This window comes from Bactrocera oleae, chromosome 4 (assembly GCF_042242935.1).
Source record: "Bactrocera oleae isolate idBacOlea1 chromosome 4, idBacOlea1, whole genome shotgun sequence".
NCBI classification, from domain to species: domain Eukaryota; kingdom Metazoa; phylum Arthropoda; class Insecta; order Diptera; family Tephritidae; genus Bactrocera; species Bactrocera oleae.
This window is the reverse complement of record NC_091538.1, coordinates 59,768,271-59,795,927: the sequence shown is the minus strand read 5'-3', so window position 1 is coordinate 59,795,927 and position 27,657 is coordinate 59,768,271. Positions and strand designations below refer to the sequence as shown.

Genomic DNA, 27,657 nt, shown 5'->3' with positions numbered 1-27,657 from the left:
TTTTAAGCGAATTTTTTAAGTGAATTTTAAATAATTATAATTTTTTATTACTTTATTAAGGTTAAATATGGATATTTTAATTTACTTTATATATTTGTTTTTTGGTAAACTACGTCATAGCTTTAAGTACGAGTATAATGGTTTTGGATGGTGTAGGCGAAAAAATTAATTAACTCATAATAACAGAGAGCCTCATAGAATATTTTACATAAATTTTTATAATTCCCATGTACTGTCAGCCGTTGAAAGTTTACCTAACCTCAATCACTTGGGTTTATATAAAATATGCTGTAACCTAATCCTCTTAAACAGTAAAGGTATGATAATTACAAATATTGGGCAAATATACACATTTTTGCCAAAAGAGTGTAAGGGTCATTTCATCGACAATTTACATAAAATTTTTTTTTTTTTGAGGCAAAATATTGCACATGTATTTTTTTTTTTGATTTTGAGTCAATATGAAACATTTTTTTAATTTTCAAAATTTCAACTTTTGAAAAAATTATCTTTAAACATTTGCATAGACGAAGCAAATTATTTTAAATATAAAAATAACAAGTCAACCTATTCTTTACGATTTTTTCTCAGCTTTCCAATGAGATAAATGTTGAATTTCTTCGGCCTTTTTTTATAAACCAAATGTACGTTTTTACAAACAAATAATTTTTTTTTCAAACTTGGAACTAATTTTATTCAGCTTTTTTAATACTAGAGACTAATGTACCTCTTTACTTATTAATTGAAAAATTTAGGAGTGGACAGTGCAAAATTTTAATTTTGACAATATTTTGAAACTATGTCTTTCGTTTGCAGCTAGCGCAGTGAGCTTTTTTCGACGCGTGCGGCATGAGAAGCAACGGGATGCGATATCAAACTTGATTCGCACCGATAGAGTACAAACAATCGCGTGCTCAAAACGTGGATGTTGAAGATTAAAACTTTATTGCGGACGAAGTTTTTAACGGTCCATTCCCAAATTTATACAGTCATGACTGAAGAGCCTAATGTACATTTCTGATTAAAAAAAAAAAAAAAAACTGAAAACGGCAGAAAATTTATTATATGGGTGATTTTACTAGAAATTTTTACATGCAAGAAATATTTGATTTTGTTACGTTTGTATAGACTTTAATGTTACTTTGTCGAACGTTTTTGAGGTTGCTCATACGCACTGGTTACCATCACTATACCTACATGCCATATACATATGTATATGTTTGCTTGTGGCTTGGTGTGAAAATAGAAAGGGCTAAAATCCGGTACAAAAATACAGAACATGAAATAAAAAATATTATGCTTGGAGTATTAAGTTTTCTCTTGAAACAAGTGGGCTCTGTAGTTGTCGCAGTTTGGAGCAGGCATGAAATTTAAGGATATCAAAAGGCAGTTTCAAAAAACCGCCAAATAACCACCGAATCATATACAAAGCATGCTCTTTAAAAAGCTTTAATTTCATAAGTATATTTTATTTTAAACAGTAATATAATAATTTAATTTTGTTCCACACAACCAAAAAGCTACCCGCTAATTTTTTTAATAATACTTTTTTGTAAACAGCAGTATTTATCCGACTAATATATAAATTTATTTTAATTCTTAGAAAATTACTAATATATAAATTTTAAAGCGTGGCGTATCGCTAGAATTTAAGCTTAGAAAATATTTTTCAGTTTTTTACCAACAAAATTTTGCAAATTTTAACTAAATTTCATATCTTTTTAATTAAAATTTGTTAAGTTATGTTTTTGTTACATGATAGTTAATGATTTTTTTTAACATGTGGACATTTGAAATTTATTTTGTTTTTGCTTTCGCAAATATAACAAATTCTATTAAAATAGTTTATTGCTGAGTAACATTTAAAGAAATCTGCATATATTTTGTATACTACTGCTCTTCTATCTAATTTTTTACTACATAATTATAATTTCTGATAAATTTATGCAAAACTTTCTAGTAAAACTAATTTTCAATAATTTTATCATTATTCTTTCCATTGCAGGAAATATCTGATTTGTGGTAAGTAAAGTTTTATATAAATTTTTATACTCTCGCAACCTGTTGCTACAGAGTATAATAGTTTTGTTCACCTAACGGGTGTTTGTATCACCTAAAACTAATCAAGTTAGATATAGGGTTATATATATATAAATGATCAGGATGAAGAGACGAGTTGAAATCCGGGTGACTGTCTGTCCGTCCGTCCGTCTGTCCGTCCGTCCGTCTGTCCGTCCGTCCGTGCAAGCTCTAACTTGAGTAAAAATTGAGATATCTTTATGAAACTTGGTAGACATGTTTCTTGGTACCGTGAGACGGTTGGTATTGCAGATGGGCGTAATCGGACCACTGCCACGCCCACAAACCGCCATTAATCAAAAACAAATAACTTGCCATAACTAAGCTCCGCAATAAGATACAAGACTGTTATTTGGTACACAGGATCACATTAGGGAGGGGCATCTGCAGTTAAAACTTTTTTTTAAAAAGTGGGCGTGGTCCCGCCTCTAATAGGTTTAATGTGCATATCTCCTAAACCGCTTATGCTATAATAACAAAATTCACTAGAAGCAAATGTTTTTAGCACTTCTATTGACGATGTGAAAATAGTTGAAATCGGGTGGCAACTCCGCCCACTCCCCATATAACGGTACTGTTAAAAACTACTAAAAGCGCGATAAATCAAGCACTAAACACGCCAGAGACATTAAATTTTATCTCTGAGATGGTATAAGATGACTTTATAAGAACCGCGTTCAAAATTAGACAGTGGGCGTGGCACAGCCCACTTTTAGGTGAAAACTAAAATCTTCAGATCTGCTCAACCGATTTCAACCAAATTCGGTGCGTAACGTTCTTTTCATGTTTCTTTGTCATAGTGCGAAAATGGGCGAAATCGGATTACAACCACGCCTATTTTCCATGTGACACCATTTTAAATACCACTTGATTCTTTCACTTTCCACTATGCAAATCAAGCAATAATGATTATATTGGCGTAAAACTTTGCGTGAATAATACGTTTAAAGTATGCCACCTTGCGGCCAAAAATTGCCTAAATCGAACCAAAACTGTTCAAACCCCTAAGTACTACATATGTGGACCCCAGTGCCTTTAGTTGACCTTCTACCGAAAATATCAATCAATCCACAAAGAAATCTCAAACGAGTATGCCATTTGACTTTGCGAGAGTATAAAATGTTCGGTTACATCCGAACTTAGCCCTTCCTTACTTGTTAAATACTACATTTGTTTAAGTAATTCAAGCACTCACATGCGATTCTACTTCCATGTAGTTCTTACTTGAATTACCAACAGTTCACATAGTATGTGAGGTGGCTTTAAATTATGCGTACTTAATGCAAACTCAACAAAATTTTCTTCCCAACAAATGGTTTCTGGCAGATTTATATAGCAATGTTTGTGTATAATTTTCAATATTCTTGGTACATATTTATATATGTATGTGCATATGTTGCATGCAAATGAAAGATATATTTTCTTGTAAGGTGACGCAAGGATTATACTTCTAGTTAAGAAAGCGGAACTTTGTCTTTCAGGCACGAAGTATTGTGATTGAAACACTAGCCTGCTTTTGAATGTAATGAAAATTATAAAAAGCTTTGTTTTAGAAAACAGTTTAATTCCTTTTATCTACTTTAATTGGACCAGCAAACTAGGGGTATTTATTTTCAGGCTCATACATTAAGCCTAAGTAACTTCCATTAACCGTAGCATACCTTTATGCGCCCTATTGAAATGGTGGCATTTTTTAAAACTCTGAATCTACTTTAAGCTTTATTAAACCTCTTTAATAATAACTGACATACAATTTTCCAACAGGTGGCAACGTACTGATAATTTTTTTTTAGCAAATCTATTGTAGTAGCATATTGAAAGTTCAAAAAAATATCCAGATCAACCTTAACTCTATATAACAAGCCTAAAACATTTTTTAACCAAGTGGCAACCCTCATAAAAATATTTTTTAATCGTTTACATGTTTTCGGCATATAATTTGAAAACAGGTGGTAACACTCTAATAGTTTTATTCCTGAAAGACCACAGAAAAATTAAAACTATTCAACGGTTCTCACGGAATGCTTGTGAAACAAGTGGCAACCGCATCTAAAAAAAATTCTGTAAACTGTACTATCTTCAAAAGATATCGAAATTGCAGCGTTTCTTCTTTTCATATACTTTTTGATACATAATTTTCAAACAGGTGGCAACCTTATAAATTAGTTCTGTCCTTTTAAACCATTTGGGCATTATCTCGATTAATCCAACAATATAAACTAATCGTTTCAGTATTTCCTATGGTAGTACTCTATACATAATGCGCCTAATACAATTTTTTTCGAGTATGTGGCAACTCTTTTCAGTATCAATATTTCAACTGTAAGACTAGTTGGCATATATACAGGCAAACAAGCAATCATGCTGATCATTTATATATATAGATATATTATTTTGTAGGGTCTCTGACGTTTCCTTCTGGGTGTTACAAACTTTGTGGCAAACTAAAACATAATAACCTGTTCAGGGTATAAAAATACTCAAATTTTTTAAGTAGTACCCATGATGGCAATCTGTATGTAAAGAACCTGACGATGTTTTTTCAACAAGTGGACACCTTTCTCAACAATTTTTAAATTATATACAATTTTATTATAATAAACACAAGTTTTACTACCAAAATTTTTTTTCAAGATTATGATAAAATTTGAAAACTTCACAAATTTTCTAAAATAAAGCAATTATTTGGCACCTTGTCTTGTCTATTTCTAAAAAACTTATTTGCTTCCTGTATGAATGTATGTATATACACTAAATGACATACATATGTTACTTTAATCTAAATAGACACGTGTAGGTGCGCACAAGCGAATGCTAAATATGTGTAAATATTTTATCAAGCAAAAGAAAATATACATTTTTGCATGTACTGAGTGTTAGGGATATCATTGTTACACATAGTTTGTGTATGTAGTGATAGCCATTGTTGCAGCTGCCAAATACAGAACTTCCAATTCTCATGATATCAACTGTTTTTTGTGTCATTTATTCTTTGATATTAATTAGAAAATTCAGAAAATAATGATATAGTATAGTAGCATATGCATCTTTTGTAGTGTTTTCACATGTGGGACTTTTATCGAGAATTTACAATTTGTTTAGGCAAATTTGGTAACTATAAAATAGCTCGAAATATTTATTCATATATAAGTGTATGACCGTCTATCTTTTAGATGATCATAGCCTACCATTAGATTTTGGGAAACAGTACGCGTTTAAATTGGAAACGAAAACTGTATGAAATCGGGGTAGGTGTGGTTTCAAAACTAATATATCAACTACACAGTTCATAATATTTTGGGCATATAGACAAGGGTAAATAATTTTGGAAAATAAAAAAAAATCATAGTAGAATGAAACCCATCGGAAATGAAATATAAAATAAACATTAAAAGAAAAATAATTTACGAGTGATCTGAGGTCGGAAAAAGAAAGGACAGGGTCAAAAACGGCTTAACTCGATTTCCGGCAAAACAATGAGTCCTATAGAAGAAAGATATATTGCAAAAATGTATGTAATGAAAATATCTACCATCCAGCTTTTGTATTAACACCTTATTCACATAACCTCAACTGGCCTACTGACTTTTTAAAAAATCTGATACTTTGACGTGAGATTTTTTAATTGAAAAGTTGGTTTTTTTCGAGTTTAAGTCAAGATAAGATTTTCTGCTTTATATTTTTAATTATAAAAAATACTGTGTATGTATGTTGGACATTGGGGTGCAAGTTTACACCAAATTTCGTGAAAGAAGCTTGTTTTTTGTACAGTCAAAAACCCAAAAACTTGGTTATTTGGAAATTTTCACACAAATTATGAGGTTATGTGAAAAAGGTGTTGTAGACCTTTTCATCACCAACAATTTCACATCTAACTTTTTTCTATAGGACTCGTAGTTTGAAATCGAGATAAACCATTTTAAACACTTAAAAATTCCACCATGTCGGATAAAGGAAGGAGAGGCTCCTTTATCCTAATCTAAAATCTAAATCTACTAATATGAGGTCTTTTTACACCCTGAACAGGATTTCAAAGTTTGCAACGAAGTTTATAACAGCTAGAAAGAAACATGTCCGTCTGCCTGTCCATCAGTCCCTCAGTTATAGAGATATCGACCTAAAATTTTGCACACGGACACACAGCGGACAACTATAGCATGTAACTGCCATACAAACTGATCGATCAAACCTAAGTACTTATATGGAACAATTTTTTAATCGACAAGATATCGTCAAGAAAAAAATCTTTTTATACTATTTCACAAGTATACTCTAAAAACTGAACCTGTGAAAGTGGGTGCAGTCGAAGTGGTTTTTGGATTATTTTGATGAATTTCAATAATCATCACTATATCTGGGGTCGGGGTCTCTCCTAAGATGAGAGTCTATCTTGCTTGAATTACTGAGCTTATGTGACTTGCAAACAATGATTTTATTCAGGTAGGAGTATCCAAAAAAGAGTTTCTCTTTCTTGAAAGTTTGAAACCGACTTTCTTATCACTGTCGTAGGGGTAAAAAAGTTATTAGAGGTTTTCTATACGTAGCACTATTGTCGCCATTTCTTAAGCAGATTATATTCAATGTTAAAATAAATAGTTTGGTTCCAATTCGAGTATTATCAACGATGGAGGAAGCGACTATGTCATAAATACATATCTCGATTTATTGGATATGCATCTTTATACTAAAAGGCTACACTTCCAAGAATTTCAACTGCTTCAATTACAACTTTTTTTTTTTTTGTGAGAATAAAACTTATTCTGACTCATTAGTCTTATACTTGTACTTTTGCGACAAAGTTTGAAGAATTTTAAATTGATGATTTTAGTAACAAAAAACGAAAGCACTTAAGTACTTTTAACCATTGCCAATTAGAGAGGGAAAACAGGAATTGCGCATGAAGTAGTTTCGATAAAATGTTTCTATGTATAGGGGTATAGTGTTCGTTTGCTTAGTTACTTAAACGATAACAGTATCTCGTATCCTTCAAGTAAATATGACTTTGAGTTTGTTAATTTGCAAATAGGAATTGGAAATAGTTTCGCCACGGTGGTGTATTCCAGAAAATAACGAATTCAACCATTTTAATGTATACGCTTTTATAAAATGTTTGAAAGATTTTTACTAGTATTATCGCTGAATGTTTAACTTTGACAATTTGTATATTGACAATATAGATATCGCCTTCAAGAGGACTATTTGAAACAAAATAAATAGTAGAACTTAAACTTAGTGCAGGTGAATTTGTAAAAAAACGGTTGAAGTTTTAACCGAAAAACAAAAGTAAATTGAAATTTGAAAAAAGGTTGCAATAATAACAAAAAAATCATACGTAATTCTAATAAACTAATCTTACTGTGAACTTCGATACTATATCGGATTGAACATTAACACTTTTCCTACTACTCTACTACTTGATTCATATTTTTTTACCATAAAAGGTGCTTTAAGTAAATAAAATTCATAGAATTTTTAAAAATCCTAGACCTTAAAGAATAGCTTGTTTAAGAGTTTAACGTGCTCCGTAATGGTAAATTATAATATGTATTGACATCACCAAAGCAGTATACCATATATGTGTAAGGTCTAGCTAAAAAATCTATAATTTTTCCAATAGATGACTTTAGTAAACTGCATCTCGCGTTGTATAAACGCGATCGGGTGACGCTTTATAGAGTAAGAAAGATATTATTTCATACTCAACAAACTTCTCAGACATATTTGCGATATCTTGATTCAGTATTGTTTGAGCACGCGTCAGACAAGAAAGAGAATGACTATTCCATATTTTACAGCTTTTCTTCGATAAAAGTGAGAAAATATGCACCTCGCTCTAAAAGCCAACTGTCGAAAATATCGATAAAGTATTAGAAATTATCGAACCCAACCATCATATATCACTGTTTTGATGCTTCAGTAACTAAAAATTGCACAAGAAAACATTTGGAACCACTTAAATAAGATTGGATATCGCAAAATAGAAGTCATGGAGCGAATTACCATCTACGTCTTGCGCTTAAATAACAGCAAAGCCGATCCATTTCGAAAGCTTATGGTTATTGGGTCACTTACAACAATAGTAACTCGCTAGAAGTTCTGTGAGTTTGGTTGGGATGTTTTTATACATCCACTCTATAGGCCGAACCTGCTACCTGTTCGTGTCTATGGCGAATGATTTTGCTGGTGAAAAAAAATTTTGGCTCAAGAGAAGCTCGTGAAAATTGACTCTCCTAATTTTTTACCAATAAGGACGAGTTTCTATATGAGTGGCATTTCGAAATTACCTGATAAATAGCAACAAGATATCGAAAACCGATGCATATTTGACCTAAATCGGATTATTCTAACTATGCTAAATGAAACCAATTTAATGCAAAAAATAATAGATTTATTTTTACTAGAACTTATATGAGAAAAATCACAGACTTTTTTTGACGAAAACATAAAAACAATTTGTTGACACATTTGTTGAATTTAAGACCATTGTGAGATTGTCACCAATCAATACGCCAATTTGTCGCTTAGCTTGCTCTCAATGGGCAATATCGGCTTAAGATTTGAGGTGCAAATCAAAGTTGAATTGTAAAAAGCACGTACTATCACATATACGGGAAACGGAAGTAAAACCAAACGGATAAGCGAGTTTGCATTTCAATTTATACCCTTACATAAAAACCCAAGGAAAGACGTGCCTTCATCGGCACTTGACTTGACAACGTTTACCGTCAATATGTTTTAATGATTCATTCAAGCACCTTTATTGCGAGGAATGTTACATTACGATCGGTTTTAAGCTTTGAAGTTCCACTTTCTGCTTTTTGCTTTCATTTATGAGTTTCATGTGTACGTATGTATAGGTAGAATGTGCTTCCAACAATCCGCTATACTTTTCAAGCGCTTTGCAACCGCCTTTCGCAATCATCACCACCATTTTGAATGGCACCATTTTCACAATCACAGTTGTCACATTGGAATTGAAACGTTTAGCTTAACTGCGGTTGTTGTTATTGTTGTTTTTATTTTTAGTAACTGTATTGTTGATTGTAAACATCAAAGCAATGCCACGCGTTGAAGTGGCAATGTGGGTTGATGCCTCTTAAATTGTTGATACCTTTTGCGAAAATTTTCCACCCAACATCACTGCTGATGATTTGCGATGATTGTTGTTGTGTTTTTTAAGTTTTGTTTTTCTTTTGACTTTAACTGTAAGTGCTAAGTATTTACCAGCAGGCAATGCCAAATAACTAGCGGCGGCGTAACGCGATTAGACGATTTTAGTCGAAAGTACTTAAAAAGGTTTTTAAAAATAGAATTTTAAGAGAGGAATTTTAATGGTTTCAACTTATTTGGGAATCTATATGCTAATATGGATAGAATACACACTACAAAACCTATATCTACAAAAACTATATCAAGTGAAGGAATTCTTTGCTTGCTACAAAACTAAAAGCTAAACTTATGAAAATACCATACTTGTTTCCGTCATATTTTAGAATAGAGCTGCCATACATTGAAAAACTGCAAATATTTTAAAACAAAAATAAAACGTTAAATTCGGTTGCACCGAAGCTATAGTACCCTTCATAAATACAAAAGATTGCTTACAAGAACTTTGATCGGTCAATTTGTATGGCAGCTATATGCTATAGTAACTCGATCTGAACAATTTCTTCGCAGATTGCACAATTGCTATAGGCAATAACCATTGCCAAATTTCTTGAGGATATCTCGTCAAATAAAAAAGTTTTGCATACGAATACTTGTTTCCGATTATTCAGTTTGTATGGCAGCTATATGCTATAATGGTCTGACATCGATGGTACCGGCAAATGAGCAGCTTGTTGGGAAAAAATGGACGTGTGCAAAATTTCAGATCGATATCTCAAAAACTGAGGGACTAGTTCGAGTATATACCTACAGAGAGACAGCCGCTTAGACAGAGGGTTATGGCTTAATCGATTCAGATCGTCATGCTAATCATATATATGTATATACAAGTATATCTTCTATAGAGTCTTTAAAATTCCCAAATATCGTGGCAAACTGAATAAACTCTGTTCAGTGTATAATTAGCCAATATTCGGGAGCTGTTTAATGTTTAATTAGAAATAAAATTCATTAATGAGTAGAATAATGTCTTCGAGAAGTCTTCAATTATTAAATGGTTTATAAAAAGGCGTTTGTCTAACCACCACATAAAAGTGGAATTTCTCTAAGTATTTTCCAAAAATAAAAAACCTTATCAAACTAAAACGAGTTCAATTTGACAGAATTCTTGATATTGCTTTCCCGCTTCAGTTGTTTGAAATTTAAATTTCTTATATGCACCTTCTTTACTGATTTCTAATTAAGTATAATGCTGCAGAAATAGCTCTTTTCTTAAAGTCTCTTGTATGGTACGGTAGAGTGTAGGTTCTCATATAAATTTAACAAACTTGACCCGGACTGACAAAAAAAATCAATAATCACCTATTTTAAAACAAATCTTAATTATCAACTTCAGAATAGGCTCCTCAGCCAATACAAGCATGCTAACGCTTAATCCAATTATCTATACACTTGTTATAAGCCGCGACTGGTCAATCAGTGCATTCAACGAATTTTTGTTTTTTTAGTTTCATCTCAGTTTTGGAGCTTCATTCGCTAGATTGTTGAACAGTGTCTTGTTCACACACTCACGCCTCGTCACCAGTAATTATGCGTTTGATGAATGTAGGGGCAACTGCTCACATGAGGCAAGTTTCCGATGGCTTTACGACCTTCACAGAATGCTTTGTGCCACTCAAATCTGTGTTCGTGAAAAAGTAGACTTCCCAAAACATTTCTGCAATATTTTCAATGATTCCGTAGCTGTAGATCAATTGAAAACACAAAATTTTAAGCAAACTTGCTGTTCTATTATTTTTCATGATATAAATCGTTAGTTAAACTTTTCGCCTCGTAAACAAACAGCTGAAGGCTTCAAACTTCAAACTTCACATGAACATAAAACAGGGTACCAAAAAATCACACAAAAAAAGATATAGTTTTGGTTCGTGCGCGCAATTTAAATGGATCAATCCGTGTCAAATTTGATCAGATGGTATGTGCGCCATCTATTATCTAGGCACTTAATACAAAAGGGGATTTTACGATTATGCGTTTAAATCTTCCAAATAAGTTCTTCAGTTCATTATTGTTGTTGTTGCTGTGGTGTGAGTTAATGGTCTTTTACCAAATAAAAATAGGCTCCACTCTGATTACGTTGTCCTGGTTGACATTTCAGCTGCTTTTCAGCTAAGGGTATCGCATTTTTAATATCGCATTGATAGAATAAAGCATTTTCTCACTAATATTTGTTATATTGTAGATGTAAGTAACATTAAGCTACTTCATTATTAGACTCGTTTGGGTGCTTGGTCATAGCGGACTCGCTGGTAACTGCAATGAGTTAGCTAAAATGTGCACTCTTGCCCCGCTCACATCAAAATGGCACCGAGTTTAATTACTAGACCATTAGACCTCACGTGCGCCGTCTCAACAAATTTGTGGTAGGCTCCAAGCACTTTATTGATTTTTGCGGGTCTTATGATCTTTTATATAGTTGTTTTAGGTATCGTTGTGGCACCGCACCGTATCCTTATTAGAATCCACCGCATGACCTAACCTAATCTAAAAGCTTATCTAGTATTATTTATTTGCTGTTGATCCAAAGGATACAATACATTACAAAGACCACGTGAAAGCAAACGTATACCAATGATTCCTCGCTCTTTTCTGAATCAGTTAAATTGTAGTAGTCTTAAATTTCCAAATGAGTGAAAATAAAAACTTAAAAAAAATTTCGAGTGTGCACTGCATCTAGCCATTGCCGCCGACTTAAGTCCACAAGGGACTCATAAAAACATCATAAATATCAAGCAAACAACTTTTTTATTATAACTTATTCACAATATCCACAAATTATACATTAACATGATGCCATAATCGCAAAATTTCAAAGGGATTTTAAAAATCAGCAAAATCTACGAATGTCTAGAGAAAGAATAAAAAAAAAGCATTAAAAGAATATAAAAATATAAACGAAGAAATGGAAAAGTAAACGTTTGAATGTAAAACCGAGAAGCGAAAGCCAATGAAACAAGAAATAAGTTGTTATTGCTGTAGCTATTATTGAAATATAAGAAGTTTTATATTCCGTTTTGAGATAGAGAAGTATGTATTTTGCTGTACAAACACGCCTTCAAATATAATTTGTGGAAACAGGACACTTCAAATAAAACAAACACGCACTAGCAGCAGTAGTAAGTTTTTGAATTCCGGAAAAAATAAAAGCAAAGAAGCAATTTTGTTTTCAGTTAGTGTTGCCATATATTATAAAGCAATTTTTATTTCTTAAATTTTCGTGATTTTTGTTGTATTCTCGACTGTTGCTGCTTGCCTCATTCCTCTCAACTGATGCTACACTTTTTGCTGTCATCATCTTAGTACATATTTTTTGTTGTAATTATTATTGTTATTGTTGTTGCCATTCACCTTCGAACCTTTGCCATCCGCAACAAATAGAATCACACAACTTTCACGCATTTATTTGAGATGCAGCGCTGAATAGGCTGGGAAATGGTAGGATGGCAGAATCGAATGCGAAATGGCGTGTGCAGTGTAAATTGGTGCATGTTGCGTAATAATTGGCGCATGCACGATGGGTGCATGCAACAATTCTGCCGATTGATAGATAGTTGGTGCCACCAATTGAGTTGTTGAATGCGTCAACAATGGTGCATGGTAGCCCAATCCCAAGGCGAGACCGCGCTTCTCCTTTACCGAGGACTCCTCAACGGGAGCAGCCATGGCCACACCGGCAGCAAAGAGTACGATGAGCTGTGCGGAAGAGAAAGAGAATATAATTTTGTTTTAAATCTTTGAGGTTACTTTTATTCAAGATTGCAAATACTATATTAAAAAATTATTTAAATTATTTTTGTTTTTTGTAATTCCAAAAATCTTAGTTAAAAATAGTTTTCAAATTTTTTATCCCAAATACTGGATTGAATTAAAAAATTATTTTTTAAATTTTTATCCCCACATTTTAATTAGTATTAGGATAGAAATTTTCATTTCAATTAAATTTGAGGTTTTTTTGAAATTTTTTAATTAGTTTTTAAGATGAAAAATTTAAATTTAAAAAAGAAAATCCTATTTGGTTGGATTTCATTTGAGAAGTAATTAACGAAAATAATGTAATCATTTCAGCTAACAGTAATCTTTTAAATATTATTTACATAAAATTTGTTAGTATAAAGTCATTATTATCGAATTATTTAATTGCATCTTCATTGACTTATACTTGTAGCTCTGTAAAGTGTAACCATTGAGTGCAATCAGCTTCATCAGTTTATCTTTAAACGCTGAATAATCCGATCACTACGTAATTTTTTTTGCAAAATCTGTATATCTGTTTTTTAATCTGCTCAATTTGAATTTTGTCGAATTTTGGCAAACCAAAAACGATCAAAATTTTGGTTAAAATTCAACTTTTTTTAAACGCTGCCATTTTGCCAATTTTTTTTTTCGGCCCTAGATTATTTTACGGACAAAATCTTCTAGAGAGAATTTTTGATTTTGAGCTTCATACACAGAACAGCCCGATATCACTGCAGCAGTAGAGTACTTGTTTTTAACGCCGTTGAAAATTCGCATGTAACTCTAAAACTAATGAATTATTTTTTACATACAATTTTTGGAATATGCTTGTATTTGAGATGTGTTGAAAATAATTCGAATAATAAACGTTAACATCGGTTGCACTGACGCTATAATACCCTGCACAAATACAAAGTATTTCTTACAGGAACTTGATTTTGATCGGTTACTTTGTATGGCAGTTATATGCTGTAGTGGTCCGACCGAGCATTTTCTTTGGAGATTACACCGTTGTCTTAGAAAATAATATATGCCAAATTTCCTGAAGATATCTCGTCAAATGAAAATGTTTTCCTTACAAGCACTTGATTCCGATCATTAAATTTGTATAGCAGCTATATGCTTTAGTGGTCCGATATCGATAAATGAGCAGGTTTTTGAGAAGAAAAGGACGTATGCAAATTTGATATCGATATCTCAGAAACTGAGGGACTAGTTTGCGTATATAAAGACAGACAGACGGACATGGCTAAATCGACTCAGCTCATCATACTGAACCTTAATATACAATATGTATATGTATTGTTTACGATATCCGACTTTTCCTTCGATGGGTTACAAATTTCGTGGCAAACTTAATATACCCTGTTCTGGCTATAAGTACTTTGCATTACCAAATTTCTAATATATTTTGAATTATATTGGCATATTTTTAGAATTATTAAGATATTAATTTTTATTAAGAAGCCGAATTGACTCGTGATTTATAGAAATTAACTTTAGTTCCATTAAAAGAGAAATTATGTAATATTTTATCATTTTTCATTCCCCTTAAATCTACCTATTACGAAATAAGTACTGTTCATCAACACATATTACGTATACGCCCAGGCAAGTTTTTGAAATTATCTCATATTATGCCGATATAACTGATCTCTCTTCATAATATTTCATACCTTATTTCAACCTTTCTTTAACCTAACAAAAAAGTATCTTTACACATTGCTAGAACTTCAATTTGCTACTTATGTAAAAAGTAGCCGTAAAAAATGTTGCGTTATTTATCACTACTTTTTTAAAATAGTTTTTAGGATAAATTAAAAATATAATTTGTCACTCAACTACAGCACCTTTATTTGGAGTACATGCATGCTCTAAGAAATTCTTAACTATCTTTGTTTTGCTTTTTTTAAAAAGGTGGCAACCCTATCAAAATATGCTTCGACCGGTTTTTACACATTTTCGTTTATTTCTTAAAATATATTTTTTCCAAAGTTGTTTTTTCTCTAATTTTTCCTTTTTAATGTAAGGTAATGTTGTCCATGTCTGTGACAGCTATATAAAATCAAAACCCTAGAAGAGATCTATATATTCATGGCTAAAAATAATTTTAATTTTTTTTTTAGATAACCAATAGAGATTTTGAATCTTTACCCGAAGTTTCAATAGTATTGAAGTAGCCTTATTAGTGCGTACTAAAAAAACAGACACAGATTTAATTTAACACCTGGATACTAGGTATGTTAAAGGGTAATATCAAATTAAAAAAACAATATTAAATTGCTAGCAAATTGATATTGGAAAACCTTGCCTTTAAATTCTCTTCAGTAATAAAAACACTGCAATTTAATATTTTTTTTTACCAACAGCGCCACTCATCGCTTTAATGTGGTTTGTTTACGTTTTAAATCTGTTAAGAGCTTCAACACCTGATGCTTAACGAATTTCTGCACTTCTTGAACGCTCAATCAATTCACAACTTTTGCGCTATCACTTTAATTTAATTGAAACGCACACGAATGTGATTCGATTAAAGAATTTATTTTTGGTCAAATGTGTTTGGTTGAAAAATCCTTTTTGTGACTTAGTTGCAGGAAATTTAACAAAAGGATAATACGAGCACAGACTTACAGCAATTTTCATGTTGCAAAATTCTCCGAATTATAGGCGAAGTGAGTGAAGCTACAAACTTCTGCTGTGTTTAGTGACAAAGTTAATACTATAGACAACTTGTCGCAGAACTACAATATTTATAGTAAATTGCGTTGAGTTGCGACTATTGAAGTCGGCGCAGCAGAGCATATGTTATGGTCAACGTGAGTGCCGTTTGTGGCAAGATAAAAAGATGAAAAAATTCGTCAAAGAAATCTAAGAAAAAAAAGTGGTAAATTAGTAAAAAAAATAACAGAAAAAACTACTGTTACACTTTTAAATTAATATATATATATATATATATAATTGATCGTACTAAATAAATAAAAATTATTTAATGTTTTTAGAAATTATTTAATATGTGCCAGACCGCAAGACTCATATGTCTACTTCCACTTATACTTACGTGGGTTTTACATAATGAAAATTAATTTTCTAAAGTAATGCAAAATAAATAATGTGATTTTTAGGTTCTTTTTCACATCGCTTACTAGAAAATTTATTAAATTTGGTATACAAATTATCATAGAATATATATTCATCAGTTTGAGATTATCTAAGCAAGTCAAAAATTGTGTTTTTTACTTGTTAATTTTGAAAAGTACAAAACATGCGTTATATAATCAGCGGAAGATTCTTCTGAAGATATGGTACTTAGCTGAGTATCGTATTATTCAAAGTATTGCGCTTAAACAGCGTCACAGGTTACAGAGTTGTTTTAATGGATCCATTTTTAATCACCAGTTACATACCTATGAAAAACGACGTTTTCTTTTAGTGTTCAAGCAGTATTTCTGACATTTAAAATCGTCTTTCAACGTCTCTTGACTTCAATTTGGCACTCAATTTCCTCGGATTTGAATGTATCCGGTTGCTTTTAAACACTTTAAAATGGTTGCTTGTGTAACTCCCAAAAATTCTGCGAGCTCTTCTTGTGTTTGTTCTTCAATGAGTAGCGCTTCCAGTTCCTTATCCACGATCCTTCGGTCGCCTAGGACGTTCTTCGTCTTCCAAGCCGAAATCACTTCTTTTGAAGCGTGCAAAACACCCATGATCGGAATATTGGAACGATGGAAAAATAATCAAGTTTTGCCATCTCTTGGCCCGAATATAGTTATATACAACTAAAGTTTAATTAGCTGGAAAATTAAAATGAATAATTTATTTAGTATGACAGATAAAAATCAATTTTAAAAAAATTTACTTAATTAAGCAAATAATACGATTTATTTATAACTGTAACTATAAATAGGTCAAGTAAAAAGTTCGTTCGGTTTTTATCTAAGAGATGGCGTTATTGTCCATAGTACTAGTGTTACGTGTCGCATCATGTCATACTATACGGCGCTGAAAACGTGTTTATTCGCGCTAAAAGTTTGTCTTTGACAGTTTTTCGATTGATTTACTCAGTTCGTTGTGAGCGCTCGTCAAATATGGACACCAGCAAAGAGAAAATTCGCTATATTTTACAATTTTTCTTCGAACAAGGCTAAAAAGCAGCCAAGCGGCTGAAAACATTAATTTAGTTTATGGGCCCGATACTGTAAACGAACGTGTAGCACAAAAGTGATTTGCTAGATTCCGTTCCGGTAATTTCGATGTCAAAGATGCACCACGCATCGGGAGGCCTGTCGTCGAAAATTGCGATAAAATCATGGAAATAGTGGAAACAGACCGTCACGTGAGCACTTATTTAATTGCTGAGGAACTAAAGATAAACCAGAAAACCATTTGGAACCATTTGAATAACCTTGGATTCAAAAAGGAGCTCGATGTTTGGGTGTCACACGAACTAACGCAAAAAACATGATGGACCGAATTTCCATCTGCAAATCGCTGCAGAATCGCAACAAAATCGACCCGTTTCTGAAGCGGATTGTGACTGGCGATGAAAAATTGGTCACTTATAACAACATCGAGCGCAAACGGTCGTGGTCAAAGCTTGGGGAAGCGGCCCAGATGGTGGCCAAGACCTGATTGACGGCCAGGAAGGTTTTGCTGTGTGTTTGGTGGGATGGGCAAGGAATCATCTACTTCGAGCTGATCCCCTATGGCCAAACGCTCAATTCGGCCCTCTACTGCCAACAACTGGACCGCTTGAAGGCAGCACTCATCCAGAAGAGGCCATCTTTGATCGACAGAGGCCGAATTGTGTTCCATCAAAACAATGCCAGGCCACACACGTCTTTGGTGACGCGCCAGAAGCTCCCGGAGCTCGGATGGGAGATTCTAATGCACCCACCTTATAGTCCGGACCTGGCACCAAGTGATTACCATATTTTCTTGTCCATGGCAAACGCGCTTAATGGTGAGAAGTTGGTCTCAAGAGAGGCCTGTGAAAATTAGCTCTCCGAGTTTTTTGCCAATAGGGACGCAGCCTTCTACGAGAGGGGTATAATGAGCTTGGCATCTCGTTGGCAACAAGTTTACGAACAAAACGGCGCATATTTGACTTAAATCGGACAAATGTACACAAAGTTATCATCTTTTGAAAAATCAATAAAAAACCGAACGAACTTTTTACTTTACCTAATATAATAGAGTAATTATATTAAGTGAGACTATATTAAATTTTTAATTAAGTAATGACTGCTAATTGCCATAATGCAGTCTAAGATAACCAAATTAAAGATAACCTTATATAATGATATAAAGAATTTTCGGCGTGACGTTAAACAAGTCATGAGATTCAGACTTAAATCTAGTTCTAAAAGATTTTGAAATTTTCAATGGGTAGCAGTAGTAGGTATATGACACAAAGGTAATAATATCTCGACCATTTTTTAAAGTTTTCCAACCACCACATTTGGTAGCAAATATTTGTAAATATAATCGTGTCACAATTTTCGAAAGCCATTAAATGCGAAAATAACGAAAATATTCGCATTAGACTCACCCTAGTAAATTTTCATACATACATACATACATACATGTATCAAAAATAGAAAAATGACTTACTGTATCGCTTAAACGGATGTTTTTGCTCACCAAAGCAAGCTGCACAGACTGAATAGCAGTTATTTGTATGTAAAAATGTACATTATACAACTGACAGATAGTCCGACAAATGACAATTAGTTAAATAGGCGTATATTGCATACAAATATATACCAATCGCGCTGTATTTCATGCTGACCGCACTCCTTGCAAACAACGCACCTGATGAAAATAGATTTGTATAATAAAAAATTTTACGCACACCAAATAAGATCCAATTGAGCTACAATGTAGTACATATGACTATATATATATACAGATAGATATATATTTCTAATTGTGCGCCACTTAAATCACTCACCATTCATTCATTCATTCATTTATGCATTTGCTTACCATTTAACTCGTTATGGCCAGTATCACGTGAGTTTAACTCACAAGACTTTTATTGCAAAAACTTGAAACTGGTTTAATGGTTTAATTTTTGTGCGTGTCATATTTGAGTTTTCCAACGACAGTGTTTTTACTTTTGTCAATCAACGAGTGTCTTGTTGTTACGCTCTTAATTTATTCACATGCTTACATACACATATACATAGATTTGTTTATATTTTTTGCTTTGCAATTTTTTTTTAATTTAACGCTAGTTGCTAAACTGTATTGCTTTTTTCGCCACAAATTATTTGGCAATTAAAAATACGAGAATTTAAGTGGTTAATTTGCCAATTAACATCTGATTAACTTAGAAAAGGATTTCCAACCAATAAACTGCACATTTTGTAATATGCAAATTTATTTATAGTTTAGTATGATACTGAAATAAAAACTTGTAGTAAATCAATAGTACCTTATCATAATCAAGGTGAAGTCTAAGTGAAATCTATGTGATAACAGAACTTGAACTATGTATGTAAATTAACACTAATGGTCGATAAAGATTTGTTGTAAGAAAAAAAATCCAAATCCAGTTTAAGATCTTATTTTTGAACTTCACAAATACAAGATTTACAATAAAAATATACAATAATATAGGTATATACTTTAAGTATTTTTGGACTTACAACTCGTTATTGAAGTAAGTTGTCGATCGATTGTTTCAATCTTTATAAACAAAATATGTTATGTCAATGATAGCATTCATGAAAGTATGGTGGATGATATGAACCAATTTCATGGGTTATTGGCATTTAGTCTAAAGATACAGAAAAATTTATATTCAATATATACGTACGTATGTATATTATTACTATTTCAACTTTTTAAAAACAATAATTGCTATGTATCAATAGTTAAACAGTGATCTTCCAAACCTTTTTTGTGGCTGTGGACCGAAACCGGAAAATGTCGTAAATGCGGAAATAATTCCGAGCGCAATACTTACAATTTTGTTGTATTTAGCTCCGGAGCGATTCATCATTTGCAAATGATAATCTTATTTCACACTTTCGTTATTCAAAGGCTACAAAAGCGCTATATAATAGTCGAACTCTAAAATAAATAAAAAAATACCTTTGCCAGCTGACTATTTCGTCTTTCCACGCTTTATGTTCGGGTATTCTCGTGCAATCTCCTCGGATGACTGTCAAGAAAATCCGGAAGGAACAACTCGGATTTGTTGTGATTAAAAAGCACTACACTTAGCTCCGAACCACCAATTCCTCGACCCGTGAGCTCGCCCGGCTCTACTCCGACAACATCTTTCGTACACCCAAATATTCATAAATTATATGTCCACACGTTCTCATAACAACTTTTAAATGTCAGCTATCTTGATCGAATTAATTTTACGGTCATTCAAAATTATTTTGTAGATTGTTGAAAGGTTTCGGCGTCATATTCATAAACCTCCGTCTTGTCACCAATGCTTTTGATGAATGGACCCTATATTGTCAAGCATCTGACGAGTATCTCTTTCAAAGAGTAGAGCTCGCAACTACTCGTCGTCCTTTTTGAAAAAGATACAGATCTTTTGGTAAGAGTCTAGTTTTTATAAGTCTCTTACCCAAAACGTTAACCACACTGTGCTGAGTCGATTCATAAGCGATGTTTTGATCATCTGCTATCTTTCTGATCCCATACAACGACTTTCAATTAATGTTTCTTTAACTTTTTCAATGTTATCGTCGTTAACAAAGGTGAATGAACGACATAAAGTAAGTTTTCGATGACTTTCATTGAATGCTTTGCGCCACTCAAATACTTGTTTTCGTGGTAAAGTACACTACCCAAAACAATTCTGCAACATTTTCAACGAAGTGATTACATTGGAAACACAAAAATACAAGCAAACTCCTTGTTAAATTTTTTTCCATGATAAAAATTGCCAGGCAAACTGTTCGTGAGTAAACAAACAACCGCCATACTCACACTAATTGACAAATTGAGATCAAACTTTACTCAACATAAAAACGGTTGTACCTATCTGGGAAGAAACTTTATCAAACGGTTTGCGCACGCAATTTAAATGAACCAGTCTGAGCCAAATTTGAGCAGATGATATTCTAAGTACTTCGCTGTTACTATTCATACAACGAGTTCTCTATATAATAGTATGATAAAGAGTAAATCTGATTCAAAACCAATCAGGATTCGATATTTTTATATAGGATTTGAATAGCCAGATGCTTGAAAAATATGATCAAATACTTTTCGGCTGTCAAAGTTACACACACACTTCAATAAGTTCATTTCTCTAGCGCGCTCTTTCTTTTTCTCCGGCTCTCTATCTCTCTATCTCGCTCTTGTATATGCACGAGTTTAACAAACTATATCATAATTGCGAATTGAAGTGTCAAATTAAGCACGTTTGTGTCAAAACCTTTTGAAATTGCAAAGTTAAAATAACTATAGATGTGTAGATTGGAGCGGCAAAAGCGAAATGCTCCATATTATCTGCTCTTGCGTAAATAAAATGCAATTTATGTCACTGCCAACTGCTGCCAATTGCAAAAAATGCGACAAAACTGCTATAAATATCGTATCCTAACATTTTCTGCTACCTTCATATACATATATACATATGTATGTTAGAGCGGGTCGATGTTTTTCTAAAAAATTGCATATGAGGGAAATGTTCTACGGATCATTTTGAACAACTTTGGCTGAGAGAATATGGGTCTAAAATCGGTTTCGAGTCTGCGAGTTTTTAGGTGAAGTTTAATTCTTCGGGATTATAAAAATTTCTTCGTCAGTTTGGGAGCTATTCGAAAGAAATTTAATACATAGGTGCATTTTGAGATTCTATTGATCATTTCTCGGAATCGGCCAACTATATCACATATCTCTCATACAACCGATTAGTTAGTTATTTTATTTTCCGATTGCCTGCTTTTAATTAAAGAAGAATATTTCCCGCATACACGATTTTTCCATTTTTTTTTTTTTGGCTCGCTGTAAATCAACCCGCTCTAATGTATGTAGATATAAAATAAATGCCATTTGTTTTAAAATACACGTAAGCTTATCAGCGCCTACGATCTGCTGTAATTACAAACGCACCATTGTCTACAAATGTAGAGTTATTGCAGAGATTTTATTGTCAATACGTGCGTAGCAGACACTTTCGAACGTATGCAGACATATATATACATATATATATAAAGCTAACCACCAGCTAATGGTGAGTTATGTGCCCGTGGTGTCGCGTTAAATTTCGCATAAATCACTGCAAGCAGCCGATTTTCTTTCCTGCTCATACAAAGAACACACGAATGCGTTATTTAAACATATTTCGTAATTTTTAAATTATACTTTATATCCTGCATAGAGAGCCATAACAATAATGATACAATATCTTACAAGTGGGTGTTAAAAGCTCTATAATTAATAATATCACGTATACGCCTAAGGACATGCTGCGCATTAAATCACCAATATCGGAAGCAATAAACGAAATTATAATGCAGGAACTAAGTGATTTCCACACACATACATAGGTATATACATATGTATATATATTATACAGACTTTTTTAATGATTACCACACATTTATTACTTATAGATTGTAAAAATGCTTCAAGTCTTCACATTGAAACTGCCTTGCTTAATATGCAATTGAATATTTATTACGTATATAAAACACACAATCGCACATATTTTTCTCCATGCACCACTGGCAACACCATTTCCACAAGCAAAAAGTCATTAAAAATGCTCATTACCTATACCCATAACTTAAGTGCTTGCTATACATCGGCGCTATTATTGATCCAGTGGCTATGCAAGTTGATTAATTAAGTAATGTGTAAACATATACAAATGCGCAATTAAAAACTTTATCTGACCACGTCAATAAGTGGCACGCTTTACATTTATTAAGACTGCCACAACTCGTATTAATCATATGAGGAGAGAGACTTGGTCACCAAGGCACATGCACCGTAATATAGTCACGCATTTATATACAAAATCTGATAGTTGACCATAAACTCACGTTTAACTGCTGCAGCGTTCATTAAAAAAGGCATATGAAGTGCTCTTCAAAATGTGGCAAAAATGCCACGCAGAGAATATAGCCATGTTGGCCTCGCTTAATTGACCACGGTCTTAAAATTTATGGTAGAAAAGTATATGAATTACTTCCACTACCAATAAAAAATGTTTCTCTTCCTTATACTTTTTTCGTTTGCGTTTGGTAAAATATAAAAATATGGGCAACATCCACACACGTGGTTTTCTCTCATTTCATTAGGGTAGGGAGTTTCAAAATCGGGGGAGTATTTTTTAAAATATAAAATAATTTTTTTTTTTGCGAAAACTCGATTTTGATCTCTTTTAGCCGAACCTATCAGTTAAAGATTAAATTGGTGGTGTTATAGCGTTAGAAAATATCTAATCTAATCATCTCTATGACGACACATTTTCATTAACAGTATTGCCATAATTACAAACAAGCTCCATTTCGATTTTGGATTTCCGCCATAATCTCAAACAGCTGATAAACATTCCTGTGCTTCTATGATGTTTTGGTAATTTTTACTTTCCATATAAGGTTTTTTATTCATCTCGAATATTGTTTTAGCTACTATTTATTTTATTTGAGGTTACAGCACTAGTATTCGGTCATAGTAAATATAGTTATGGTTCTGACTATAACGATATGAAATGCTGTCATTAACTTAATCTTACATTTTGTATAACACTTGAGCTATTAAAGGAAATTTCTTTCGCCCGATCTTTTTCAAACCTACCTAAATTTTCTAAAGCTGGAGTAAAAAGGCTTTAATGGCTTGGCATTAGATCGTTTTGTATCCAATGTAACAGCAGATCTTCTTGAAACTAAAAAAAAAAAAAATTGGACTTGATTACCAAGTGAACACTCCCTTATAATAGTATATGCTTCCATAGAAGTTCCATTCCAATTTGGTTCCATATTATGCGGATCATCTTGTATTCATTTTAAAATCATTTGAATCGGTTCCGCTGTGACCAGGTACTCCAACAAATATAACACGGCTAACTTTGTACAAACTAGTGCTAATGAGATTATATAAACTTAAAGCGCACTGTCAGCGAGCTAATGGCTTGTATTGCGGCGGATACACATTTCCCTGAAAGAAGCTGTACTTCGAAGCAGTACATCTGTTGGTATTTTGATCTGCTTGAAGGACACTAGAGTAGTCTGGCAGTCTAAAGCAAGTGTTGATAGAGAGCTCCGGACTGAGACTCTAACTTCAACGTTACCCTTAAGTTTCGATCTATCCATCTACTACATAATTATTATTAATACCTATAAATATTTAGAGCCGGCAATTTTTACAAACACCACTTGGCTACCCCACCTATATACGAGCATGTACACATTTCTTTTGGCCAAGCAAACATAAAAACATTTTTCCAATAAATTGCGCAAATACGCATACATTTTTTCACCGCCACCGATCAAAACAAATTTTTCGCCGCTTAAGCAATCAAAATGTGCAAATCTTGAAATGTAAGCAAAATAAAGCGATTAGTGCAGAGATAAGACAGCAAACAACAACAAAATATCGAAAACAAGCAATCCATTCGAATATGACAAATATCTGTAATGCTGTGGCAAACTATACCGCCACGTCATCACTCGCACGCACATTCCGTCCTCTGTCCACGGCTATTGGCAATTATAACTTGGCGATGTTGCGCAGAGTTGCATAAATATTTATTTTCATATGCACATTTTACTTATATGCACAACTCTTTTACAGTCGAATTTCGCAATGCATCCGCGCCAGATCGCTCTTTAATGCTTGTCTGCTGTATGGTGCAAGGATAACGATGGCCACTTGTTTGCCATTATAGACTGCGGCAATTCATGCACCACCTGGCAATTATTTTTGATGATATTTTATACATCTGCAATATATAAATTGCATTTTGCAATATAAGTGAAAATAAGTAAGGTCGAAGAAGTTTTATTTATACGTGCAACAGCAGTTAAATTCATTTGGTTATATCTTAATCGTCGATTTTAATAAAGGCAGGTATACGTATTATTAATTACGGATGGTTCGCAAATAAAATATCTTTGATGTTAAAAATGGACTTTATTTATTTATTTCAATCAGCATATTCTGGAATTGTATGACTGGCTTGTGATCACTGAAGTGCGAAACATAAACAAATGATAATTAAAATACCGAGTGAACTATTTATTTCTTGAATATGGTAGATTGGTTTAAGGGGTTATATCCATATGCAAATCAAGAAAAACGCGTTTTTCGTGAATTTTTTTGAAGAGCTATTTTATTCTATTATAATATAACACCACTTACCGATTTTAATGTACTTTAATAATTGGCGATTCAATTAGAAAAAGTTTGGGTTTTCTTGATCACGTGGCCCTTCTCCAGGAAGACCACCAAAAAAAAAACAAAAGTTTCTGACGGAGATGAAGATTTTTCTGCTTAAAATGATCTCAAACTCAACAAAAAGTTTTTGTGAAAAAATTTACACTTCCGAGAAAGATATATGTTAAAGGTAATAGATATGTCTGTCTAGTACTTTGAAAAAAATTTGAATTTATTCTTTATATATCTTTCAAAACTAGGCGATAGCCATTTCGACTAGTTAAGTTGGCTTAATTTTGCATCCCAAAAAAGTAGTTTTTGTGAAAAAATTTACAATTCAGAGAAATATATATTAAAGATATATTATCTTGTGCTGAAAATAAAACAATATTTCTTATTAAATATACGTACAATATTATATATAATATTTGAAAAAATCTTTCAAATTAGGCGATAGCCATTTCGACTAGTTAAGTTGGCTTAAATTTTGCAGCTAATTTCCAATAAAATTATCACATCTGGGCAATTATTTATATTATAATAAGTTTTTAAAGATGGAATAAACCTAGATATAGCTGTGAAAGGTTTCGGCGGATATCTATGAAAAGATATGACTCAAAGCTAATTTCAACAATGAGGATGAAATAAATTATTTAGTCACATAAAGTGCAGCCAAAACTCTCATTTGTAAAGAGAGGCCATGCAAATTTTTTTGGTTGTCCGTTGTCAAAAACTCGCTGAGCCCATGTGAGACTAAATTTTCCAAAAAAGAATCGACAAATGTCAAAAGAACTCCCACTATTAACGTTATTGTCGAGAGTAATTTATTTATTGTATATTTTCTCGACCCATGAGCCAGACATTGGGTAAAAATAGCCACTTCTCTCTAATAAAAAGTGTCACACTTCTGATATCAAACATATAATCGGGTTTATCAACAATTTGTTATTGATGAACTCGTTCGATAAACTATCACTTACCTGGTTAGCATGTCAATTAAATCGATTGATGTTTTAATTTAGTCAGTCACGTGACAAAAGCGCGGAAAGCTACCGAATGTCCGTCTGTGGCAAGCAGTCACTGCACATAACCTGTCTGCACTTGGCTTTCGCCATTAAACAGCAACGCATTTCTATATTAATTCATCGGAAACACTCAACGCTGCTGCTTAATTGCGCAAATAACTTTATTCGATTTTGCAAACACGCTAAATGTGTGTTAATAGTGTGGCAATAGTGTCGAACAGTAGACCACCTTTATTTCGCACTACCCGCCACTGGTTCCTACCTGTGGCTGACCAGTTGTAGCCACTTTGTTTGGGTTGCTCTTGGCTGGAATATTTCGTCGCCTTCCTTGCATTTACACATTGGACTACTTTATGCGATGTTATTCCGGCCGTCGGCATGACTTGTAATTTATTGCTGCTGAATGTAATTTGCGTGAACGATTGGGGCGCCACAACTCAACGGATGTGTTTATGCACATAAATTATTATGCTTATATATTTTCAGTACGGCGCTGCCAGCAATTAAAAGTGTACATAGATACATACTTGTATATGTATACGAGGTGTGTTCAAAGCAAAAGGTGAATTTTGATTTTGGCGGGCTGTGTACATTCGATAATCGATATTTAATTTTTGTTATAACCGGACGCATATGTATGTTTATCATGTGCTTTCATTAAAATCCAATTTCGATTAGTAGTTTGTTTTTGACAACAAAAAAGATTAGCCACGTTTTTGTGTGCTCTTCGATTTTTGACTTCTGAAGGAAATGGGTCAAAGAATATGTATTAAATTTTGTGTCAAAAATAGAATAAAGAGCTCCAACGCATTCGAAATCTTGACTGGGGCATTCGTTGAATCCACTTTGTCTCAAAAAATTGTTTATAAGTGGTACAAGCGGTTTATAGAAGGCCGAAAAGGTGTTGATGACGATGAGCATCCTGGAGGTGCGACCACGTTAACAAGCAAAAAAAACATCAAAACAGTGAAAAAAATTATTCTTGAAAATCGTCGAACCACTTTTAGGAAAGTTGCAGAGGATGTTGGCATATCCATCGGCTCATGCCATTCAATTTTCTCGAATGTTTTAGGCATGAAAAGTGTGGTAGCGAAGTTTGTTCTGCATTACGATATTGGTACCAGCTCACACATCAATGCTTATTCGTAATTTTTTGACCAAAAACAAAACCGTAATCATGTCTTAACTGCTGTATTCAACAGCTTCGGCTCCCTGCGACTTCTTCCTGTATATTGTTGAGATAGAGTCAGTATCGAAGAAAGACCTGGATGACCATACCCAAAAGCGCATTTCA

General features: G+C 33.1%; 2 protein-coding genes and 1 long non-coding RNA gene across 4 annotated transcripts in view; 1 reads left to right on the top strand and 2 right to left on the bottom strand.

Annotated features, from left to right (window-relative positions):
* LOC106622154 (G-protein coupled receptor dmsr-1) overlaps positions 1-27,657 on the top strand; it is a 255,903-nt gene that overhangs the window by 178,350 nt on the left and 49,896 nt on the right. For both annotated transcript variants that reach the window (XM_070108720.1, XM_070108721.1), the window contains one exon: positions 2,006-2,022. The gene's annotated coding sequence lies outside the window, so the exon portion shown is untranslated. The remainder of the gene's footprint in view (positions 1-2,005; positions 2,023-27,657) is intronic.
* On the bottom strand, positions 12,405-15,693 carry LOC106624903 (uncharacterized). The gene is made up of 2 exons (XM_036358098.2): positions 15,613-15,693; positions 12,405-12,939 (listed from the first exon to the last, which is right to left on the bottom strand). The coding sequence occupies exons 1-2, from the start codon at positions 15,622-15,624 to the stop codon at positions 12,646-12,648; spliced, it is 306 nt and encodes a 101-aa protein (XP_036213991.2). The 5' UTR covers positions 15,625-15,693; the 3' UTR covers positions 12,405-12,645.
* On the bottom strand, positions 16,094-18,795 carry LOC118680066 (uncharacterized). The gene is made up of 2 exons (XR_011395999.1): positions 18,592-18,795; positions 16,094-16,772 (listed from the first exon to the last, which is right to left on the bottom strand). It is a non-coding gene; the product is annotated as an uncharacterized lncRNA (long non-coding RNA).